General features: G+C 39.1%; 1 protein-coding gene and 1 long non-coding RNA gene across 2 annotated transcripts; one reads left to right on the plus strand and one right to left on the minus strand.

Annotated features, from left to right (window-relative positions):
• Positions 1 to 251: 251 nt before the first annotated feature.
• LOC137978411 (zinc finger protein 541-like) lies at positions 252 to 20,670 on the minus strand. Its single transcript, XM_068825322.1, has 16 exons — positions 20,513 to 20,670; positions 18,088 to 19,440; positions 16,453 to 16,792; positions 14,508 to 15,534; positions 9,174 to 9,789; positions 8,747 to 8,792; positions 8,083 to 8,132; positions 7,668 to 7,757; positions 7,372 to 7,475; positions 7,123 to 7,198; positions 6,527 to 6,615; positions 6,210 to 6,323; positions 5,640 to 5,714; positions 5,380 to 5,432; positions 4,731 to 4,916; positions 252 to 3,607 (listed from the first exon to the last, which is right to left on the minus strand). Exons 2-16 carry the CDS (start codon positions 19,334 to 19,336, stop codon positions 3,499 to 3,501), a joined length of 4,224 nt encoding a protein of 1,407 aa, XP_068681423.1. The 5' UTR covers positions 19,337 to 19,440; positions 20,513 to 20,670; the 3' UTR covers positions 252 to 3,498.
• A 154-nt stretch (positions 20,671 to 20,824) lies between these two features.
• Positions 20,825 to 23,185, plus strand: LOC137978412 (uncharacterized). The gene is made up of 2 exons (XR_011118156.1): positions 20,825 to 21,264; positions 22,031 to 23,185. It is a non-coding gene; the product is annotated as an uncharacterized lncRNA (long non-coding RNA).
• Positions 23,186 to 26,308: the final 3,123 nt, after the last annotated feature.

Below are 26,308 nucleotides of genomic sequence, written 5' to 3' on the forward strand. Positions count from 1 at the left end.
CATGTCTACCTCCTCTTCAAGGCGAGTCTAAGTGCGAAGTTTTTGTTATGAAAATTAGGTTTCATTCATATGTAAAGTAGAACTAATTAACATCACAAAAACTTCGCACTTAGACTCGCTTTAAAGAGGAGGCAGACATGAACTCGGAAATGGCCTATTGTAAAACTCATTAGTTAAAAATATAATGGCTCATCCGCTTCCATAGGAACCGTGGGGAGTTCGATGGAACGTGAAAACATCCAACAATAACAAAACCAATAAATACACGCTTTATTCGAACATCTTAATTTAACTTCGAACAATGTTCCTATAAAATGGAGCACTGTGCCTTTTTTACACGGTATAACCTTTTCCAAGTGAACACTGGAGAGATTACAAATGTGCATCACGGAGAATGCATTATAACTTAGTCGTTTCATCTGCTGTACAATAACTTTAGGCTAACCCTCGCTATAACAGCTCTAGAAATTAATATTCACAACATTCCTATTTACAACGTTAACCTTTCACGTTTTCTTTGCTGTTTTTTTAAATCGCTTCTTTGACTCAAGTAGACTGCGAGTAGTCTCTCTTTTACTCTCAACCTTTGAAACGAATGAACACTTCAAAAATGGCTGAATCACTCGAACCAACACCAGCGGTATTTGCGACTTGCAGTTTCAGCCATTAAAAGTTCAATGTACGTGTTCGTTTCAACGATTCTAGAGCAAAAGAGAGACTGCTCACAGTCTATGACTCAAGTTGCGCGTACACAACTCTTGCCTTAGCGCCATTTGGTCAGGATTATGATCTCACGGTTAGACTCAAACTGGTTCCCAAATTTTTCCCGCATTATCAGTTAGCCAAGTCCGAAAACATTGAGAAAAATATTGCAGAAATGTGTAAATTTGATTAAAATTAGATTAAAATATGTGCAGGAAAATTCGGGTCTCAGGTTGCCCGTGTAAACCGGTTTATTCCAGATGAACAGGTTTTAGCAAGTTCATGTACAGGTCACCCTTGGTTAAGTTTACCGTATGTATACATGGGTTGAAGTGAGACACGATTTTTCATCACTAAAAACTCAACTATTTTGTGCAAAATATATTAATTATTTCAACTTCACTCAGACCCAATCAAATGCCACGCCACTTGAATCAAACGAAACTCTATCCTCATAAGGAACCTGGAAGGACAACCAGTCTCTACGATTCTACAATTAACACTCGCATATCACAAAAACCAACGCTTAGTCGGGCATGAAAGTGTCGAATGCAAAGATACGTTTCAAAAGTTTCTCATGCCAAGAACGTTTTTGCCACGCCCTTTAATCTGAGCAAGGAAATGCAATAATTTTGAGTGACAAAAGGTGCACGGCGCTTTTCTCTATCAATGGCCAATCACGACAGACAAAGAAGGCGCGGCAAAATGCAAGATTGGCCGTTTTTATACTAGAGACGCATAATTCGTCTGGGACGAACTTGGGCAAACACTTTTTCTGCGTCTGTTAAATTCGTCTAGTATAAAGACGGGCACAAGACGAATGATGCGTGTGGATAAAGTATCCAGTTTTGTGCGTCTTCGAAGACGCACTAAAGTGGATACTTTGTCCAGACGAATTATGCGTCATGTGCCCGTCTTTATACCAGACGAATTTTACAGACGCAGAAAAAATGTTTGCCCAAGTTCGTCCTAGATGAATTATGCGTCTCATATAGTTCGTCCCAGTTTTACACTAGACAGATAACATTAGAGACGCATAATTCGTCTGGACGGATTATGCGTCTCTAGTATAAAAACGGCCATTAGCATCAATCCTTAAACCGATCATAAGCAAAGCTGGGACCAACTGCTAATTCAGGTTCAAACATGTTTTCCCGCGCTCTTTACCGATTTCCTGCTTAAGAAAATTACTTTAGTTCCGATTAGCCACTTCAATTGTTTATTTATACGCACTGTTATAGGCCGGAGTACTTTTCGCTACTTTAAGTTTTCTACACTTTAATCTGAAATCCCTCTAAGGTAAACCTTGTGCACTTTTTTTGCCATGATTTTTTAAAAATCTTTCTTTGCATTGTTCACTCCACCCCAATAATTCAATGACAAACAAAAAAAAACTGGAGAATTTCTTTTTTAACATTAGTTCATGTCTTCAGGAATCGTAACTCAATTCAATTTAAAGTATCTAAATGACCCATGAAACAAAAATAAACGAACTAGTTTAGAATCCAACTTGTCCATGTACAATAAAGGGTGCTCACCTCAAACGAGATTGATAAACGGCCCCAGAAAACAGAGTGATATTTTGTAGTTCCTACTGCTACATGATCAAGCGAATGAATTAAAACCTTGACCAATGTACACAACTAGCGAAGCAAGAGCACGTAGCAGCCGCATCTGGACAGAAAAGGCAATATACTACCAGAAATCCACTCAAAAGTTATAAAAACACTTCAACCCAGTAGCCTGCAAGCAAATTGTTGAAAGGATAGAAATGGGTTTATCAACTGGGTTAATATGGTAAACTGACTACCGTAGAGACATTTGAAAGCGAAGCTTTCAGTTTTCTCTACAGTGGTCAATTTACCATATCAACTCAGTTGATAAACTCATTTTTGTGTTCCACTTTGCAACTGACACAGCACCATTTTCTACAGAAACTAAACCCCTTTAAGGGATAGCTTTATTTTCTCGCAGAACTTGCTTGCAAGCTTGCAGGCCCAGCACGGTACGGATATATTACAACGAAATTGCATTTAATTGCATCACAGAATTCTCATGCATTAACCCAAGAAGCAAAAAGGATCTGGTAAATACAGAAGCCCAGTGCCACTAGCACCAACTTGCAAAAATCTCAGTTTGCTTTTTTTAAAATGGCTAGTGGATCCGGAGACCATTTTAACTCACTACTGTAATAAATTATTATTAGAGAGAGAATAATTATAGAGGCAGCCGACAGAAATGAAGCATTCAGGTCATGCCTTTTGGTCCTAGAGCTTCATGGCATTTCGCCTAAAGCTGACCATTGTAAATTTATTACATAAGTTGTAACAAAAAATATTATCTTTTTGGCATAATGCAATAATAATAATAATAATAATAATAATAATAATAATAATGATGATGATGTTTAAAATCATTACAATAAAACAGAGGAGTGACTTAGTTTACTCCCCTCCCCTCCCCACCCCCCTCCCCCCATTCTACCTTTAATTTTGAGCCGGAAAACTAAATTTGCACACTTTAAATGCAGCCTGATACATTGAATATGTTAAGGCAGTCAATATCTGTTGCACTGCACTGCAATATAGCAGTATTGAAAAACACCTTCATCCCAGTAGGGAAATAATAATTATTATTAATAAAATTCTTCTTCTCATCACGCAAAGAGTTTGCACTTTGCACATTTTTGCTCAAAAATAGATAAATTAAGAATAACTTAGTAACAACTTACAAATACATTTATAAATATTCCTGTACAATTCGAAAAGGACCCATTTTGGAATAGGAGCCTTGCAATCAGTGATTTTTTGAAGCAGCCATCTTTGCTGCCAACTTGTCATCTTCCTCTGGTCTTTTGACATGGGTTTTCATGTGTGCTGACCTACTTTTAATCTTGTGGAATATTCTGCAAGAAGAATTAAAACAGAATTACTCCCATATCTTATCAAAGTGGCCAAATTTGCAGGAAGCATGGTTCACAGAAACCACAGTTAAATACCACCACAACTTAGGGCGCTGTTACACTGAGCAATTTTTTGTGCAACTTGTCTCGCAATGCCATCTCTACAAACGTTCTCACATTACAAAACAAGTTGTTTTTACAGGTCTTACACTGAGCAACATTTTATGCAGCTTGTCTCGTTTAGATGATCACATGACATTAAAGGAATGTTTTCATTAGCTGGTGCCGCAAACTGTTGCGACGCAAGTTGCAGGACAGATGTTGCATGGCGCAATGCTTAAAAAATTCATTGTAATCGTTGTAATCGCTACTTTCTGTAAGGGTTTCTGAAACTGGTCTTGCAATGTTCTTGGCAGTTGCAAGGTATGCTACATTGGGCAATGATTCGTGCAACTTGTCTTGCAATGCCCAAGTTGCACGAAAAATTGTGCAATGTAACAGCACCTTGATAAGTTTTGATAGCACTTAACCAATGGTAGCCCTACCCATACTTCAAGCGACTCAGTCCTGGCTTCAGTCTTTCAAAAGGTGGATAACTCTATCGCTGGATAAATCACTATCAAGTGGATAAACACTAGCAAAACCAATAATTTTTTTTAGTTATCCAGTGGACAGTGATTTATCCAGTGGATAGCACTATCCACCCTTCAAACAACTGGGACCTGGGGCCGTTTTTCAAAAGTCCCGAAAAGGCACTTTGTGAAACTGCCAACCGCTTGTTTTGGAAAGCCGATCTTTTAACATGTTTTCAAGCCAACTAAAAGGAACATGTCTGTGAAGTTTGACAAGTTAAATCCTCTGCGTTCTTGAGATGCAAAGGGATTTGTGTCACCCGAAAATGGCCCGTAAAGTTTCGGGACTTTCGAGAAACGGGCCCCTGATCTAAGAATCATGTGCCCAACTATGTCATGCCCTTCAAACAAACTCTGGCGACTTTTTTCTAGTGATTTTTTTCGGCTACACCTGTGATTTTCATCGAACGCTGGCGACGCAAAAAATTTGAAAAAATCGCATCACCAGCTCGAGCAAAAAATCACTAGTATGGCTCATGACACTGTGAACTCACCTTCCACAAACTTTACAGGCAAACTCCGGTAAGGGTCCACCTTGGTTATTTAAATCATTCACGGCTGTGGCAGGTGCTGGTGAGGGTGACTTTCTCTTTCTCACAACATGACCTGAGGTGGACCCATTTGTTCCTGGACCTGCTGTGCTGCGATTTTTCCTCTTTGGCTCCGAAGGCTTCATGAAGCTGTTAAGAAAAGAAGTTCTAAAATTAATTTCTGCGCTTTATGTACATTGCAACGGAGCCATAACTGGTTCAAAGTTCTTTAATCCTCATTGTCACCACTGAATTATGTACCAATGCAAAGACTAAGGGCGCTTTCCTTTCGTCAGAACTGGCTGGCCGGACCCATTACTTTGCAAAGAAAATGCAACAATTTGAAGGAACACTTGCATGATAATCCCTCACATTCTCTATGGAGTATATATCATCAGTCGTCCTTTTGCCTATTGCAAACTTTTAAATTATATATCAGCCTAGAAGTGTGTTAATTTGAGGGTGCGTCAGAGTTAGTCCTTCCAAATGCCCAGTCTGGCCAGTCAGTTCTGACCTATTTGTCACGGATGCTCGAGACTTGACAAGTTCACTATTAACTGCATACACTTCGCAGTTTTACAATCCATAGAACAGACAATACATTTTTACATACCTTCCTCCATGAACACGTATGTGACCATTAAGAGCTTGTCTGGATACAAATTTCTATACAAAGTCACAAAAAAATTGCAGTCAGAATACCTTGTCCGCAAAAGCTTTGAATAAATTCAAACAAAATTGAAAGGGCTATGTCACTGCATTTTGAGGGTTTTAATAAGCAGAATCCTCAGTTCCCCAAGAATTTTGAACTCAAAAAAGTTCAAACTCTTGCATCTCATTCTAATAGATGTGAATTTTGGGTGTGAAACTTACTGCATTGCACTGAGGAAAATCACACTCAAAAAAAGAAGGATTGCTGTTAGTTTCACTTGAAGTATCTTCGTAATCCTACGGAAAAAGCAACAAACATACATTATGCTTGACAATACATGAAGACGAAAATGAGCAAGGCAGAGTAGGGAATTTATCATAACAGACCTTATTCTATTTTTAGTAAAAGCATGGTTTACTAGCAAATTTGTCTAGAGAAAGAGATTGTCTGCTATTCATTCTAGAACCCCATACCCTGCTTCTCAAGTGAGAAGAAAAGGTTTCCTCTGTATGGGTATCCTCAAAGTCATCAAGAATTTTGGGTAACTAATTAAACTCTCAACCAGTTTAAAACCCACCACAACCAGCTTGAATATTAAAGCCAGCCAAATGGCGGAGGAGTGAAAGTGACGTTGCACTGACATCACAACATGCACGTGTGACAGAACATCAAGGAGATCCATGCAAGAACTTTCTTTTTGTTCTCGATGCAGAGGGAAATCAAGTTAACCTCTGCAAGGCAGGGTAACAACCCCACATTTTGTCAGCACAAAAATTACTAAGCTTGCTTACCTCATCTGAATCAGAGTCAATGTAGCGTGTTCTGCCTCGAACAGCTTCTGGGTGAGCTGCTTTCCAGTGGTAATAAAATTCTACGCAGTCAAAGACAGTTTTCTTCTCTCCAACCTTTGATGACATAAAAAAAATTATTCAATTGTACTGTAAAACAACCCTCCAAAGAAAATCTTCATACAAAGATCACTTAGATCAGTGAAGGAAAAATAGTCAGACGAGATTGACTTGGAGATTGATTTGGAGTCAATCCAGTCCAACTTTTGAACTTCTCTTTCAAATTGCTGGCAAACACATTCCCGATGCATCAGACTTACATCTTTCTGGAGTTCTGCAAATTCCTTGCCCCTTGATCGAAAATGCTGTCTGAATAACTGTCTTTCTCTTGATGCCCACCGTACTGAACCTAGAAATGTCAACCATCAAATTCAAAGTTTTGACAAGAAAGATTTACTTCTCGCATGAACCCTGCTTTTCCCTCTGTTTTAAAACCAAATAATAATATTATTATTATTGATTTGATTTTCCAGTGTACCCCAAAATAAAATAATGGGTGATTTTGACTTAAAAATGCAGACACTTTAAGTACACCTGGCAGATAATAGGTTCCACTAAAAAAATACAAACTTAATGACTAGCATATTGCATGTATTTCCAGGAATCCCTGCATTCTTTCGACAAACAGAAATTCTTAAAGGAAAGCTCTCACAAAAAATGAAGTGCCTTAACCTATTGACTCCCGGGGGTTCCCCATTGACAAGTAAAATCGTCTGGTGTTAGACAGAGTAAAATATGAAGTCTGGCCGATTTGGTTGTAAAAGGGTTAATGGGGACATAGTTTTTCAGTGAGTGTTTAAACTTCCCTTGCCCAAAGACAGGACAAAATCACATTTAAAAATGCTATCTATAGTACCTTCATAGTGATAGTCATACATGGGGTCATCTTTCTTGATGGCATACTTTTGGCAAAGCAGTAATTTTACAGCATCCTGTGAAAAAATAAAATAGAATTGAATTAGGGTAGGTAAGTCTCACAAGTTAGTAAAGTTAGCAAAGCATGACCCATTTGCCCAGAACTTTATGAACAAAGCAACACTAACACTGTTTCACTTTCAAATTAACATAACCGCAAACACGAATGCAAAGTCAACATGCAAATTACCTTGATGTTACCATTGACTCTGTGAAGAACGTGCAGGGCATATTCTTTGTTGGAGCCACCTCCAAGTACAGCAATGGAGCACGCCATTTCCAGATAGGATTCAACTAAATACAAAAAATCAATAACAACACCTTGAAACCAACATCTCCAAGAGGCCACAGGAAGCCTACTATCTATCATAGACTGTCTAACCAAAGTCCACTAACTTGTGGCAATTTCATGTTGCATAGAGTTGGCACAACATTACAATGTAAGATGGATAAAAAAAGGAAACATCTCTTTACAGAAATACTTACTTTCGTCTCGTCTAGATCTTTTCTTTTCATCTGTTGGTCTCCAAACAAGTGTTGCCTTGTGTTCATCAAACTTCACATTTTCCTTGGGGCCTTCAATGGGAAAATAACAAAGCAAAATATATCTTTAACACATTTACAATAAATTCCTACAGGAGCAACATCAAATTGAGAAGCATGTAGACTCAGGGGTGAAGTAATAGTACTTTCTTTGGAGTCGTAAATGCTAAGGGCAGGTGTTGTGGGCAGTAAATGTTTGTTTAAATTAACTCAAATTAATTATTTTAATTGTACACTTGAATACCATTGCCACTTCTAAATGTGAGCCACAAGATGTTGCAATACATTCATAGTCAGAACATCAGACAACAGATAAAAATATATTATTTCATCAGCTCAGTAATGGTTAACTACCTACCAGCGAAAGGAGGAACTTCTGCTTGGAAATCATGACCGACATTGATTTTTCTAAAACGAGACAGAGCACATCATTATTAGACTTTGCTATTTTGAATATTAAATCACTGGTGACGATAATACAGCTACAAATAAATTATTTACAGGCAAAGTAAAAATGAAAAGAGTTTGAGAATCTAATGCTAAGGCTCCAAGAAAAATAACAAGACTCACAAAAACCATTTTTCAGGTCACATTATTACATGAAGTCAATGTTTTCCTATTTTCAAGTATATTCAATACATCATCATTAATTAAATACACCTCCTCAAACTCCTTAAGTTGTTAAGCTTTTCAAGCAATAATAAGACCAATTTCAATATCTTAAAATTCAGTCCGAAACAAAAGGCATCATCTCAAGGCTCTGGGGAATAAACTCATACAAATCCTTATATTTATTCCCCAGAGCCTCGAGATGATGCCTTTTGTTTTGGACTGAATTTTAATATATTGAAATTGCTCTTTTAAGCCTTAGCTTTTCTTTGAAAGGTACCGTACTTCAGGGACTCACTAAAGGATGCTGAAGGAATATACTACAGCACATCTCTAAGAGTAAGACCTTTGATAACAACCATGTTTATTTTCAAGATTTGTGTTGTAACACAGCAGTACAGTCAAAAACTTACGGTTCAGGAAATGGTACAATGTCTTCTTCTCCAGTTACATCAGAGCCTTGGGAATAAAGAAAATTGAACTAAGTTTAGACATATGATAAGAGTGTGTGACATTGTGACTTTCAGCTCAAACCCAGAAGCAAGAAAGATCAGTTCCCTTTAACCAAATCTTGATTGACTATCCAGTACAAAAAATCTGTTTTCCAAGGGATATAATAATTATTATTGATTTGAAGTATAAATATGTTTGCATGGAAATCATCGATGAATGCTCACAAATACCGAGCATGCTTATTCTTCAGAGCTTTAATGTTGTATGTATTTACAAGTCTATTACTTTTAGACTGCATTGGACCACTGATTTCTCAGTAGCTCCACAGAGTCATTCCACAGTTAAATAATCAACAATAAGTTGAAGGGATTTGAAAGTAAGACTTACCTCGGTGGCTGTGACTGCTTAGCAGTTGTAACCTGCTTGGCGTCATGGGAGTCTGATAAGAGGCACTCAGACGTGGCGTAACATTTCCCAAGGAGTTCACATGATATATGCTGCGTGGACTCAGCATTGGTGGTGGCGTGTATGGTGGGGAACATGGTCTGCTCCGATTCATTGGTGAGACGGGTCGATTACAATGGTACTTCGTACTGGCTGATGGAGGTATCGTCAGTGGTTCTGGACGGGGCCGCTGTTTTCGCCTGGGGGTGACCACCTCAGCAGGATTTCTAAAGACAGGTTCATCCAGCCCCTTATCATGCTCATTATTATTGTCTTCAGGCTTAACCTGAGCAAGTGAAAATCCCTTGGTGTCGTTTCTCTCACTGACAACAACTTCAGACATCCTTTGCCTCTTTTCAGCTGGTTCATCAGGGGTGTCAATCTTTCCACCTCTGAATGGTGTCACTCTTGAATTGCACTCTATGCGATCTGATTCTCCCCTGCTGCTCGACGTTCCATTTTTCTCTGCGGTCATAGAGTGACCATACAAGACTGATGACTTACTGTTACCCATTGAGGAAGCTGTATTGTAAGTGTTGGTTGTTTCATCATATCTAACCTGGAAATTCAAATCAAAACTATTGTTATCTTTTCTGCAGTATAATAAGCACATAACTCCCTTATTCAATGTTTTAGTTAATTTAAATTTTTTAGTTCATTTTATTTTACTAAGAAAAACAAACGATCTGTGGAATGGGCCCAAATTACTGAGTCACTGCCTCGCTCACTTCTGCTAGTAAATAGTTCAAATTCTTGATAGGTGTTGTGCTTGACACTGCTTTTCAGGCCAGGAAATGTTTCTTGCACTTAAAGTGACAGCGAGTTCATGGTTGCACTTGCAACCTCTTTGTTGGACAAGAACAATATTATCCATTTCCTCCCGGGGATCATGATTTTGAAAACATATCCTATGTACTTCCTGTGAATAAACATAAGGAGCTAAGACCATGTTTTGTCACACACATTTTGGACAAAGAAAGCATGGTTGCTTTATTTATTCTGGAAAAGTACACAGCTATCAAGTGCCCCATTTATATATTCTGAAAGACACAATTCCAATACACACAAACTACATTCTTATTCTTTCTCATGTAAACATGCCATCAACTTCTCCTGAACCCAGGAAGGATTAAATGGAAAAAATGTCAGAAAAGCAAAATTCAAATTAAGGTTTAGTGAGTGTTTGGAGAACATTGCTTTTGCCATCTGAAGGGAAAAAAAGGATTGACTATTTGATACTAAAACAGCTTTAGAGAAGGCAGAGATTTTCTTCTAGGTTCTTCCCAACTTAATCCTTAGAAATGTCACACAGGGACAACAAAAACTGCAGTTAAACTACAAAGACAAAATTTACAGAAGACACCTACAGTGTATTTCACCAAAGCCAACCAAAACAAAAACTTAAAGAACATAGAAATATTCCAAGGGTATTAAAATAGCAAAGATCAAGGGCTTGTTCTTTTACTCGGGTGCAGAAGTGCAACCCACCAGAAGGCAAAATTTCATTTTAACATGTCTTGCTATAAAGGCTAATTATTAGGAAGGAGGTTTAACAAGCACACAGAAAACCCAATGTAGGATACATGTATTAGTTTGTGACTTGAATCACACTGTAGCCTTAAAACTGAAACAATACTACTATTGACCAGAGCCATCACCACTTAAAAGCAAGATAGTATAATAATTACTAGCCTTAACCATTCTGTTCCCCACTTAAAAGAAAGCTATGCAAGGAAGTTCCACTTTGGAAGCCTTGAATGAGTGCAAAAGGACTGAAATCCATTGGCTTAGAAAGGAAAGTAAGAAATGACTGCAATATTGAGGTTGAAAAAGTGAATGATGCACCACTGGCCAGCAGAAGAATCAGGCACACACAACAAAACACCAGGTCACATGACCACAGAAAAAAAATTATTTCATTCACGCTCCAGCGAAAATGCAAATTCACAGGTTTTGGATCTGTCTAAGAAGACAAACAAAGCTCCATAAGGTGTCACAGAAATTCTAAAGAACCAATCACAGAGCAGGAGACAATTTAAGTCACAGGTGACATGACAGCAAGATAAAAAGCAAAGAGCCAGCTGGCTGTCATGAAAACAATAATGGTTTCATGAATATTAATCACTATCAGCTTGCATCTATTTGGTTTTCAAATTTAAACCCTTCTATTGATAAAAATAAATAATGGATATTGGTCAAGCACTTCAGAAAGAAAGATCAAAAGGTTGTAACTAGGACTGTGTTGTCATGTGCCATTAGAACTGCTTTCTTCTCCCATCAAAAGTGGGCCATTGTTCTAAAGGGCATTATATTCAAAGCTTTATTCTAGTGTGTATGAAATATCTAATCTTTTCACAAAAAAGTCAATCAAGTGAGAAACAATAGGGAACTTTGAATGAATGAAAGATATGCTTTAAAATAAAATGCACTACAGTAGGCTTAAATTGCACAAAAATGTAGATGTACCCAAAAAAACCATCACCTATTGTATTCCTGAGATCAGGCATTAGGTTCACTGCTAAAACTTTGACAATTTAATTGAAATTCAATTTTTTTGAAAAAACCTATATTTTAATACGTTTTGACTCACACCAATGCAAAATACAAAAGATCAATAAATCATAAAATAAACACAGCCACTGATAGTATCAGCAGTAAGAATTATTATTATTATTCAGCTTATTTATGCAGACAGATCTTTAAAAAAAGTCAGAGAATTTAGCAAAAGCAAACATGTCTTCAATCGATTATTCCAAAACCTTATGGGGAAATGTTCTACTTTATAGTTTCCAATTTAACTATGCTGATGAAGGATGCCATATAAATTATTTATTTTTACAAGAAAATAATACAAACATGTTAACACAAACTTGGAGGCGAATAATTTTTCAAAATGCGGTTAATATGACCTGGGATTGTTAACACAAACTTGGAGGCGAACAATTTTTCAAAATGCGGTTAATATGACCTGGGATTTCAAATCACTGCTTTTGTGAGTGAAATGTCCTGAATCCACCAAACAACAACCAAAAATTTCTACCGACCGAGAAGGTAAAGGTACACCTTATTTAATGTTGGAAGTTCCTTTCACCTCTAGAGGGTATTATTTTCCTGGGAAGCAGACGATGCATTCATTTTACCCTCCTCTTTCCATCAGTATTCCGTGTTAAGGGTATTAAAAGCTACCTGAAGCTACACAGAATGGAAAGAAGTTGACGCAAGGATGTGAGGTCACTAGGGAATGAACTCTGGACCTCTTGCAAAGAAGGCCGTGCAGTAACCAACTATGCAATCCTTACTTGTATAAAGTACAGCTGTACACATGTGGGATAAAACTCAACTTACAACATCTACAACTTGTAGGTCCATTCAAATATGTCTCCTTCTAGCTCTTCCCTTACTGAGAGTGGCACCTCTAGATTTTTTTATGTCTGATCCCAGATAATTTTACTTGTCACTGGGGGTCACTTCAGTGGAGAAAGCACTAAAGTACATGTACCGGGTACTTCCAAGCATGGGGTCTGGGGGAAGATTCCTGGAAAAAACCCTTCATTCAACAACACACAAGAAATATCTATCAGACAAGGAGGTGAAACATGCCCCAGATCAAGAACAATTATTTAAATAAATAAATAAAGTTCAATATCATGAAAATTAAAGGCTCCAAAAAATCACTAAATTGTTCAAACCATCATCTTAACTAACACCAAACAAAACAAAGAAAGCCCAAACACTTCAATTTTGCAAAGGTGTGGTAGGCCAACCACTGGTACACATGTACTTCAGCAAATCAAGTGCAACTTTTGTTCTTGCCCTTTTTCAGTCTGCACATGTACAGCAAATATCTGTCATGCACTAGTTCAATGAGAAAATTATCTCAAACTATTTCTATGTAATATTGCACTGAAATAAGGAAAGACAGTAAGGAAAAATCTTGCAAGAATGCAGATACTTTAAACAATGGAGTCTTGCTGCACTTTCAGGGAAACCAAGCATCTCAAACCACAACAAAGGCAAATTAAAGTTAGAACTTGCTGCCAATTCATGCACCTGGGTGAGCCAGTAAAGTTGAATGGCAACTTATAAGCTGCAGCCACTATGGAATGTCACATTGTTTAGATACAAAGCGATGAAAACTGGGCTTGAAATTACGACCACTACAGTCGCACTTACGACAAAAATATCTGGAGAAGTAGCAAATTTGGGACTTGTTTTCACCTTCGCTCTTTCTAAACAAAAGGGTTAGCAGTTGCCACTTTGCTCCTACTTTTGCTAAAATATATTACGAAATGACAAAATTATTTCGTTTCTCCCCGTGAATTTTCTTTTAATCTGAAGATAGCGTAATTGTAGCCTAATTTAGCTGCAATGTTATTTGCAAAACTCCATTCCTTCAACATTATTCACCATTTTCAGCGGTTTTGTTACACACAAGTATAGTGGGCTTATATTTTGTTTTGCTAAACTGCTGACAACACAATGCAGCGCAGCGATTTTGCCACTAAAATTTGCAAAATTGTGACTTGTTTTTTCCCTTAATTTCAAGCCCTGGAAAATAAATTTTGATCTGGTCTGCCCATCCAGCCCACAAAGATACCCAAAGAAAGAATGAAATGGAAAGAGGTACAAACTTAATACATCAATATGTCAAAAAACAAATTATGGTCTCTAACTTTTTCACTCCCAAGTGAGTCAACAAATTTACTCATGAAATGGGGAACCCCTTGGAACCGTAAGGGCCAAATGTTTGCAATCTAACATTTTGCCACACTCCTGAATTGCACCATTGGAAAGCTGCTGGGTATTTTAACCAACATTTTCCTTGTTACAAAAAACGGTAGAAAACAAATTTTGCATTTTCATCCTCAAGATTTTATGCACTGCAAAAGTTAAATCAACTTAACCCATTGACACATGAACCGCCCTGGACCGCCCCCATGGACGAGTAAAATCCTCTTCTGGGAGTGACTGGGTTAAGAATATTAGAAATAAGTTTCTCAGGGCCAACCCATGAGTCAATAATATTCCTTCAAGGAGATCATGTTTTCAAATAGAAATCAGCATCTTGAAACATCCAAATACAGGGTAACTACATGTAGCTCAGTCCAAAGACAAACAGGAAAGAGTCTTGCAAACTTTAACAGCAAATCAAATGCAAATTTGGCAAGAGAACATTGCAAAGGATTGATATGGATGATTAGGTGTGTTATAATATATCCTGGGCTTTGCCAAGAGTGTGGAACTTGTCATCATTTTTACGCCAAATGATCTACTCACCTGTTGCCACTGAGTTCCTTGTGGATGGACTCCATAATAACTTTCCCCTGCGTACCGATAATGCCCCATTTCCTTGGCAGTTGCCACGGCAACAGCAGTGGGGTCAGTTGGTGTCCCTGCATGCCGTCCACTTGGCTGCTGCTTGAAGAAAGGCACTTGCATAGCTTCTGATGGGCGGTATTCCTGTGAGGGTGATGGTGTGACATGAGAAGATACACCAACTGTCTTGGTTATCTCAGTGGGTGTATCAGAATCGCTCAACATTCGCTGACGTGGCTCAGTCATTAAGCCAGGATTTACAGGCATCTGATAGACAGTTGATGGAAACATGGAATGATACTGATAGACAAAACGTGGATCCTGCGGATACACGGGATACCACTGTTGATATGACATGTACGGGGGCTGTTGCTGAAACCTTTCTTGCCACATCTCACTACCATTGCGTACATTCTGCTGTGTTTTGACACGATCAGCTGTTTGCTTGAGCAAGTCAACTGCTGAGTGCGATTTTGGTGCATCAGTGCTTTTCTCTGGAACACTCTGTTCTCCAGAATTTGCACCAGCATCTTCTGAGGTTGTCGAGCTGAAGCTGTCACTGTTCCGCTCTCTCAACTGATTCAGGATTGGTCCTTCCAGAGGCAAATCAGAAGGTCTCTCACGGGGAGCACTATGTTCATTAGTACTCCCTGGTGTTGATCTACCTGAGCTCCTACCACTGTCATACCCGCTAACTTGCAGATGGTCACTTCTGTCTTTAAGTAGTCTACCCTTGGCTAATTTAGGAAAATTCCTTGGGGAGTCTGATCTCTCATTATTCACAACCTGTGGCAATGGTTTGTCATCACAATTCAAACTCGGACTTCCTGATCCAGGGGTTCTGGAATCACTTATTCCAGCTCCATTCTGCGCATGGTGGTTCTCAAGATGCCGCCGCAAAGAGCGCATGTCACAGTAGCTCTTATCACAATCAGCGTAGTTGCATTCATATGGCTTTTTGTCTCGATGAGTTACCATGTGGCCATTTCTGCAAATAATAATAAGACTCATTTATTTCAATATTGACCAGGGGTGCTACACAGAAAAAAAATGATTAGTCCTAACAGGTGTGGAACCCAGGACTTTCTGATTACTAGCCAGGGAGTACTACCATTGAGCTCTAAAAGACTAATGGGCAGTATTTTTTTACCACTGTTCTTACAATATAGAAAGAGATGTGATGTGATTATTTCTGGTAGAAACTTTGGCTTTTCAAAAGATGTCACCTAAAAAACCAAGACTACGAATTGAGAAAAATAATTTATTATTAAAATACACAATGTGGCTGACCACCTATGATGCATTTGATCTATATTTAACCAATTCACTGCTGCTGTAACAATCTGTGCCCATTCTTGAATTCCCTGCAATTACTTTTATCTTCCTAAACAATTTTTGTAGCAGTCAATACTTCCTCATGTGACAAAGTCTTTATTTACAACAAGAACTACAGAAAACACCACCGCCAGCACTCAAATAAGGATACCAATGGCAAAAGTACTGCTTGTTCCTCAGATTCTCCTCCTAAGTAGAATTTAATAATAACCCTTACATTTCACTACTTTTTATTACTAAAACAGCAGCTAATTGCTAACAATAGGTTATCCTTTAAAAAAGCCACTAAAGGTTTTAAGCCTGACCAAAAGAACGCCTGCTGTTTCCATTTAATGCAATAGGATATTGTGTTTCTTTTGACGTATAAATAACCCTTTCTGCAGACATGTAACTAAAGGAAGAGGCAATGCACAATTCCAATCCCGCAGACCACCACTACATTAAAACTCTTTAGGTCTAGCTGTAATTATATCTGTATAATTTTGACACCATAAAGGTGTTGAAATTCACATAATAGAATTATTCTTAAGAAAGAACAAGGAGAAAATAATGCTCAAGATTTGGTACTCACAAATGGTCCTGACGCTTGAAACCTTTTCCACAAGTTGAACAAACATATTTCCTTTCATCACTATGAGTCAGTTTGTGCTTTGCAAGAGCACTGGAAGAACCAAATGTTTTCCCACATTGTTCGCATTTGATCTCTGGTTTTGTTGCCCCAGTTCCCAGCTTTGGCTTTCCTTTCAGCTTGGCTTGAGCAATCTTCTTGCCATCAACATCTTCTCCAAAAATGGGTGCTGGACTACTGCTGTCACTTTTCACAGCTGGGGAATGTGTTGACCTTCTTTCCTCCAAACTCGAGGCTGGAGACACTGCAGCTTGAACGGGGCTTGAATAAGACTTGGGAGCATCTGTGGAATTTCAAACACAAATTTTGTAAGCCAAGTTTCACTGGTTTATATCCAACATTTAGAAATCTTAGGTATTTTGCATTAGGAAGAACACAATCAGATCAATAATTATTATTCTTCACTCCATATGGGATTAGTTCTATATATATATATTTTAAGCAGAATTATTATTTGATTTTTTAAGAAAACAAATGGGCTCAAATTCTAAACCAGTCACATCACCAGCATTTATTAAATTGCAAAATCCACTTTAAACAAAATCATAATTCTTTTAGTCACTGCTGTCCTTTGGGAAATTAAATATGTCAGAAACTGCTTGGATCAGCTCTAAAAAAATCATTGACCTTTAGCTTTCCAGCTGATTGTGTATTTCCCATAAAAAATGGAAAGAGCAAATAACAATAAAACACAGAAATTGTCTCTGTGTTCAATGATTCAGAAAAGTCAGACAAGGTTTTGAGATTTGAATCACAATATTCTTTTGTCATTCTGCACAAAATATATCAAGAACGCTCCACGAACAACAACCACGGAAAGCATGAAAAGAAACTTTTTTTTACAATAAGCATTTGAAGCAATTGTAAAATTAGGAACTGCCACCCTCAGTATCTGTTCTTCCATTTGTCATTTTGTTTTTGTTTTGAAAAGACCACAGTGATGGAATGAAAATTGGACAGCTCCAGATAGATGAGCAAAGTTAACCGATATTGTATCAAGACATCTTAAGAATTTCTAAAACAAACCTTAAAAACTTGGGATGCTTTAAAGTTAAATAAGCAAGATAAATCTTTATTGACCTAAAAGAATTTCTTTTAGACTCGAAGGGCCTCCAAGAATTACTTCTACATATGACTAAGCTTTTTTCTTTAGGTACATAGCATACGGTATGTAGGGAAATATTGATATCATGAATGGTGGTTCAGATTTGATATCTGTCAAAGAAATTGCTTAAAATTGCTATAGGATTGCATGCAAAGACCAGGTCAAGTTGAAACCAAAATATAACTGAAGATCTTACATCTGTCAAATGGCTGTAGAAGACAATGGGGCCAACTGTGTGTGAAATGAAACATGCAATGTCTTGTGAGAATACAAAGCTACAATGTTCACCACTGAGGTCCTAGATTTATCATGTTTAATTGCACCACTTCTTTATGATGTAAGAGGTTTGTGACATCACAGAGGAAAGTAATATTGGTTTGCCAGAAAATATAGCACACTATGTAGTGGGTGTAGATAGTATCTGATATTGGAATTGATCTAATTTGATATCAAAGGAGACCTAAGACACATACTTAGCTGCTTATCCTGGCTGGGTTGGTTTGCGGTATCAGCCTTGGACGAACCTGAAGAGCTCAGCTGAGCTTGAAGCTGAGCAGTCTCAGCTGGCACATTGCCCATTGATATGAAAGACTGCACAGATGCAAAATTTTCAAAATGGCTTTGATCAACCCCCATAGGAATACCCTGGTAATACATTCCATCCATAACTCGAACAGGTCCTATCCCAGGTATTACAGCATAACCCCCGGCATGCAGGATAGATCTGTCCACATACTGAATGCCAGCCACACCACTGTGCTGCAATTTGTTATACACATTTCCATCATTTGGGTTCACAGTACTTCCTAAAACTGGAACTTGTTGCTCTGGTTTTCCCGACACGTAATCCATGTGCTGTTGAAATCGCTTAACCTCGCTCGTGCCAGCATGTACAAAATTATCTTTGTTTGAAGTCCCGGTGGAGCCCGGCATAGCTAGCATGTGCGAATAAGCCCCTGCAGGCATATAACAAATTGGCACAGCCTCGGTTTCGCCGTGCACGCTTCGCAGAATCTCTCCATGGACGTTTTTCATCGATCTACCATTTCCTTTGTCTTGCAATTTGTTGACATCCTCGTGTCGACCATTATGATTATAATAAAATGCACGTGAGTGCGAAACTGCGCTAGGTACGCCATCCTCGTTCGCTTCAACACCAGAAATATTTTCATTGCAGCGCAGAGAATCCTTCGCGCTCATCTTGCTAGCATCTTGTGAGTCGCCGTCAGAGTCTGAGTCAACTTCCTGTTGCTCTTTCGACCTTTTAATAATCACACTCGCACGATCTACGGGTTCAAATTTTTTAGTAGGATTCAAGCGTTGCTCCCCATGCTGTTGTCGCTCGTTAGAAATCAAGGTATGTGATGGGCCTGTCGCCGGATTTCCGCAGTTAAGCCGAATCCAATGAGCTCTTGCAAACATGTCATGCCCTTCTATGCGACGCGCGGAAACATCGACGTTCTTTGTACGAGCATCCTCATTTTGCGAGTTTAATTTAAGCCGCTCGCCTCCACTGGCGTTAACCTGCGCGATTTCATCTTCATTCATAATTTTGTCCTCGATATTCGCTGTTTCCGCAAGTCTTGAGGGTTCAGAGTCCATTGACTTTTTTATAAGCAGTCTGCTTGGATCTTCGTCGCTATTCTCGACGTACAGTGACGGGGCAGGTTCTTCGGTGCTTTCTGCTTCAGGGCTGCCGCAAGGGAAAGTCTCAAAAGACATTACGAGAACAACACGAAATATCACAAGGTCTAGATTTTTCTTTCCGTGCGTGAAATAGCACCAACGCAACGGCGCAAAGACAATTCACTTCTGGTAACGCCAAGCTGAAAGAAAATAAATGCAGAGGTTATCAATAAAACACCACCTGATAGCAAATTGCGAGCAACGGGAGGAGATGAAGTGAAACTCTTACAAGGCCTGAAATGGGAAAATTCCCTTGATACTTGGGAAAGACAACCTTTCGTGTCGTAAATCCACAACAATTCGTACAAAAAACCCACTGCAAACCCTGTGAATTCCATTTTATTTTCAAATATTACATTCTGGATTGTCAGGCCAGTGACCTCTGGCAAGACACGACACGTTCTGAACATGATTACTAAATACTCGTGACGGCCAGCAATGCAAAAAAAAACACGTCCTTTCGAAAAGTGCGATAGTATTTAATACAGGATATCAAATCATCTTAGCACGAGAAGAAACGGACGATATTAAAACTAAACCCGGGAAAGGAATACAGTACGTAAATCACGAGACAATTGAACGGTTATTTGAGAACGACAGTTTCTTCATGCCTGGACACAGAGTTTCATGGAGAAAGGCAAACAAAATGGAACAAGCAATTTCCACGCGAAACAATCGATTGTTCTGCGAGATCAAAGGAAGAAGAGAGATTTGGAAGTTCCTAGACAGCGATCGAGTTTCTCAATTTTCCACAACGGAAATAATAAGCCTAAAAACAGCAATGTAAAAGCGAAATAGGGGAATCAGCAGTTCTTGGTTTCGAGGTCTAGCCTCATTCTCCACAAATCTTAAGTTCAAAATGCAATATTTTTGAACAAAGGAAAAAGTTGTTTAGCGAAAACCCCTTTTTACGCCGTCAGTTCGAATTAACGGCGTGCGTAGATGCAAATGCACTTATCTCTCGCTGAATGATCAATAAATAGACGTGTGCAAAGTTGTAAGAATGAAAATTGTGCTGTTTTAAAGAAGATCTCTTTACGTATGTTGACAAGGACATCTCCTACGAAACGCAATTACGCGGCGAGGCAACGGCAGAGCTTGGACAGTAAACAAGATTCGAGTTCCATGTTAAGGGGAAAAAGAAATGACGACACGAGTACATACGAAAATCAACGTTTCCACGCGCTCGGTCTGAAAACAACAAGTACTCACCGGAAATAAGACAACTCCGCCAAATTCTACGTTCGATCACAAAAGAAACACCTCAGATTAATCCCCGTCCCCTTCGATCGCCGTCTAGGCAACAAAGAGAAAGATAAAATGCGAAAATATTTCCCGTGGACAAGTATGTATTGGAGTTTCCAGTTTTTGCCAAGGCCGTCAACCGGGGGCCTTTCACAACTGCCTGTTCATCTACGTCACATATCTGCATACAATGTAGTTCCACCCACGAGCCAATTGGCGTCGCCGTGGAGATCCCTTGGGAATGGGTGGGCAGTAATGCATGAGTCAGATTTCATTGTAAATATAAACAATGTGATTCCGTTCCGCGCCAAATACCCCCTTATTGACCCACGTTTCGATCTTTTTGACACAACGCTGATGACATAAACGTTGCGTGTGGAGCATGTGATATCGTCTGCCCAAGACAAAAATTTAAAGAAATGCAAGCGGGAGATGGCTAGGTTAATTGACAACGCAAATCTTACACACACAACATGAATATTTCAGCTGCAGCTAGCGATCCGAGCTTTCGCTTTCGCGGAAAACGGAAAACTGGGACGCTTCATCGCCAACGGAAGTGTTTACTACGTCATTCGTTTCATTCCCAGAGAATTCGAAAGCCAATACGTAATTTGACTCCTGCTAAGAGCTTTGACCTTTCAGAGACGCAGAAGCACGCAGGCATGCATCTGAAAACTTGCACTTAATCGTAATTTTTGCAAAATCGGAGTTAAGCAAAGGTTAGTTTTTTCCTTTCAAAAGTTCGTAATATATTGCATGAGCACAGCTGAGGTAGGAATGTTGAAAACACCATTGCATGTATGGTACCCATTGCAAGATTGACAGCAACGCAGATACCGAACTATGCACTATTTAGCTCATGCATACTATATATGGATGATATGGAACGAACCTTGAATTCTTCCGCCTCGCGCTGCAATGATATCACAAAGTTTATTTTCGATCTCGAGTTCCAAAATTATTTTGCATAAAAGCGAAATAGAAACCATTTTAAGGTCTGATTCAGCAAGCAACGCTCATTCCGTCGCTGCACGAATTTCTGTAAGGGATAAGTTGGGGATAAGTTGTTGAAACGAAGCCAACATTTATAGTAGGCAAACATGCAAATATCCATAATGGCTGCGCCTGTGATGTGTTCTCATAGATTGAAAATGCCGACAGGTAATTTGGTTATAAATAGACGCGACAGTTGGATTGCAAAGCGAAAGGCAAGTGCAGGACAAAGGGGTATATTTTTCTTGTCTAGACATGAAATCGCGGAAGTTTATCGGATTGGATGTGTATTACAGGCTTAAAATTAAAATGTTGCTCCAAAAATTTCACGATTTTTGCAGCGATTATTTCAAATCTTTCCCTAAACTTGCACTGAAGGAAATAAAGCGCGATGAAAACAATCCAAAACTTCAGCTTTATGATGGCATGTTAACTAAATCAACAATCTATAGTTTGAATATAAAAGCGTTTGTTCGTATTTTTATTTTTTAGCAAATAAAAAAAAAAGCGATTCTCGATATGTGATGGCTTTGGAATGCAGTTGCGAGACACCTGTCCAGCATTTATACTTCCAGAAAGCTGACAAAAGGAGCGGATGTGGCCAGGCTTAGAGATTAATCGGACTACAAAACAATCGATCGATAGTGTTTAAATCATCGGGATGTAGAATCTGCAAGGAAATGCGCCCCAACGAGCCACCTGCCCCCAGCGGAAGAAGCCAGCCGACCCGGTGTTTCAACTCAAGGGGAATTTTCGAAGCCAAATAACAAATTGGCGGTGGAAGAGTTTCTTGCAAATGTTAGAACTTCCTCGTTTAAACAAAGTGCTAAAAACCGAAATCAGAAATTCCTGGAATTGATCCAAAATTGATCGAATTATACACAGAATACAATTTGCAGCTAAAAGGAAATTCAATTAAGAAGCGACTCGTGCCCGGGAACACAACAGATACAATGGGCAACCCACCTGTCTTTTCGAGTCTATTCAGCTGCTATCATTTCCATTGTCATTGAAAAGTGTCTTTTCTAAGCGATTTCTCTACGGATAAATTACCGTGTCTTGCTTGCAGAAGGAGTTAGAGATAGCATTTTAAGTTTGGTGCTTGGAAGGAACCTTCATTTATATTACATGTTTTCCGGGTAGGGACACCAGTTTAACATGTTCCCTCTTAAAGAGAACGCACAGAGCTACTTATTAAGAAATGTCCTGCGGTTTTTACGGCTAGTTTCGACACTCTCGTCTCATATCTCTTTGCGTCGCAAATCATTGCTGCATATACGTGCTCGTCAGAGGCCAACTTCTTTCTTTTCATATCAAGTGCCGGGTCTCACCATCGAAAACCCATGGAAACTCGACGAATAGACAGATCCGAGACTAAAATTATAAGTAAAAAAGGTTAATTCAATTTAGTACGAAAATCCCTCCGGAGTTGTGGCTTCTTACAAGTTCTAACAAGCTACGGGATCCCTCAATTAAGCGTAAAATAGAAGTATGGCCGAGAGTTTATTCCAAGGAGGCGAACATTCCCTCCGCCTCGATGGAAAACCTGGCTCGACTCAATCTGAGCAACAGCCATTTCTTGATTCGGCTTATCACATTTGAAAGCTAATTCAGGTAGATATATGTATGCTAGGACACACACACACACACTCAAAAAAAAAAACAACACTACAGGTGTAATTTTTTTGGGATTTGATTTTAGCATACAAACTTGGTTACTCTGTGGCAATCTAGCGCAACTTTGCTAAATAATTCAGGAAGTGATCCAACTTTGCTTTGACGCAACTGAAAATTATAGTTCGTCGCATATTGAGCCAAAAGGGTCTACATGTTTTTCGAAGCAGATAGCTTTTGCAAAAAGGGAACTTACTAGCAAGTCGGAAAAAATGTCTCTCGTCTGTTTCAACTCGACTTCATCAATCGATTTCAGGGTACCTGTGGTACATACCATCAGCGCTTACACAATGCACGTGGAAATTCTCTCTCCCGTGCGAACCAATAGAGCGATTCCATAAACTACAAAATAATATACGAATTGAAAGACCTAACAGAGCTTACTATTCACCGGCAAGATTCTATTTGAGTGGACTTGAACCGTGCTGCTTTTCGCAAGGACATCTCATCAGCTGTAAAGTGAAATATATCCCACGGGTTATGGAAAGTTTGAAGTGTCCATTGATGGATTGCTTTGGCCAGCTACCAATTCATGAGTTTACCAGTCCTCCGAATTTTGTTGCCTAAGTCGAAAGCAAAAACGCAAGCACTCTAACCTCCTCACCTTTTTTCCTCAGCTCTAATCATTTTTTTTCTACGCTTCCTTTAGTCCGAGGCAGAAAAGTATCAAGTTTTACGATTTAATTCTGTGGCTTGTCGTTCACATGGAAGCGAAGTTTATTTGTAACAGTTATACGCCAATGCAGTAATGTTTCAAAATTTCACTGATCTCGAAATTTTGTCAGGAGCTGGAGTAAATGAAGATCAATCTTCGGTATCGAAATCCGGTTATGTTTCGAGGCAATCGTTAAGTCCAAAAATTACATGTATTATAGATGCTAACCTTCGTGCAAATTGTCTTCCCAGTCTCTTCTGATTTCTTAAACTTGGTGGTTTTTCACGTCGAAAATTGCTCGGCAAAAGAGAAAGAGCAGCTCTTTTCCCTCGACTTTCTTTTAGCTTTCTTTCCCGGGCTACGAGCTAGTACTTCCCGCTGCAGGTTGGTTGCCCTGATCTGCCAGTAGCCCGATCAAAGTAGATTTGTCCCGCGGCCGATCAGACCGTGTCAACATCATAAGCTACATAACGATAAATTGTCATTTCCATCTTTTCATTTCCATGCTTTCCGTTCGCACGTTTTCGACAATAGATCAGTTCGAATTTTATGATCTTCTTGGACAAAAAAGGATTATAGCTTAAAGAAACGATGAATCATTAATGACCTGCAAATGAGACAAAACGGAACGCGGAGCTCGTGGGTCTCTTCAAGACGTTCCCGGCAATAGTGATTGGGAAAGGCTGAAATACTGCGGCAAGAATGTTGTTTAAAGGCATTAAAACACAGCTTTGCTTTGCACAGGTTGGAAGTTTAAAGGACAAAACAACACAAGGACTAAAGAAGTTTTGCATGAAACAAAGGCAACCTGCTCTGTTCCGGCAGCATGTAAAATAGAATTCCGACAGATGTAAAATTTACATTTACTGCAATCGACCTTTTAAGATAAGATTTCACATTTTAGCCTTACCAGCTGTTGTTCCTGTTTCGTTTCTCTTCGAACGGAGACGAATCGTAAAATTGCTGGCTACTAAAAATTGAAGTTCTGGTAACGAATTTCAGATAGGAAGTCGGAGATACCGGGCTACACAATTAAGCTAGCTTATATTCCTGTCACATAATACAAGCATTATCTGTCCCTACCTCTCGAGGCTACTGAGGAGAAACGTCTTCCTGAATGTGTCATCGCTTTACACCACTCCACCACAATATTCCATCTTGCATTAAAAATGGCTTTGTTCAGAGTTATATCGCCAAATTTAACACTAATCGCTAGGTGATTCCATGTTAGACACAGTGCAACCAAGCGTTGTGTTTATTACCGGTATTACAGTACTTGTGCGTCCAAGTTTTACCAGGTTTGCACGGGTGGGCACCGGGATGAATCAGCCACCGCCCGCAAAGTGCAGGTTGCCAGTGCAAACTAATTCGCGCGCTTTCTGCCTCAAGCAAAAAGAGCGGGAAAATGAATACAATCCCAAGTGGACACACAAGTAATCGCTAGTCAAATCACGATTTTTTTAATTTTAATTTAAGGGACGGGCTATTGAAATTTCGAGGAGGCTTTCCACGAAGGAGAAGTAGGAAAGAAAATTCTGCGTCAGAGAGCACATATGGAAAAAATTATGAAGCAAGCCTTACTTGCTCTTGAGATAAATGCACTAAAAATGTGTCAAGAAAATCTTACAGAGGAAGAATTTTCAAGACTTAACCCTTTGATTACTATCTGGCAAAATACGTCCAGCTTTATCCACGGTCCCATCTACTCCTTGTGACGTCATCACTTTTAACGGTCAGGAACAGCTTTGTCCACTAACTTGTGCAGGGAGAAGAGATCTTTCAAAGTATACCAGAATGAGCACAATTCCGTCAAGGAAACTGGAGAAACGGCTAAAAAAACCATGTAACACTGACCTGAAAATCTCCATGAAAAGCTTGCTCCATTACCCACCTACCTTTCTGAGCACCTAATTCTAAGACGATGAAAAGTTTCTCAGAAACTCTTCCCACCAAAATAAAGCCTACCAAATGCCCAGCAAGTTGAAAAAAAAAATGAGGCAAAGAAAGCGAAAAGAGAGGGAAGGAGAGAAAGCGAAAAGTGAAAGTCGAAAGTGTTGTGCTATTAAAATTTTGCTTTCTGCGCATGCCCGAACTTTGCAAGCGCTTATTTTGCACCTGGCTGAAAAGGCCGCGGAGTGTACAACCTGGAAACGGATTTGTACTGGGGAGATTTAGCTCCTAAACAGCACGACAGTGACCAAAAAACCCCTCAACTAGCTTCAAAACGTGTTTTTCGGCCAAATCTCTTGTAGCCAAAGGGTTAACACGTTGAAAAGAAAATCATTATAAGCAAAAATTGCCGACTCCCTCCACTATAAAATTAAATGGTTTTGTTTTTTTTTAATAACTACGCACATACGCCAGTTCGAAGAAAGAAAAACAAAGGTATTGAAAATTGCTCCAAGGCCACATGAAGCGTGCGGAAAGCAATATTAGACCTA

Source organism: Montipora foliosa, chromosome 12 (genome assembly GCF_036669935.1).
Source record: "Montipora foliosa isolate CH-2021 chromosome 12, ASM3666993v2, whole genome shotgun sequence".
NCBI classification, from domain to species: domain Eukaryota; kingdom Metazoa; phylum Cnidaria; class Anthozoa; order Scleractinia; family Acroporidae; genus Montipora; species Montipora foliosa.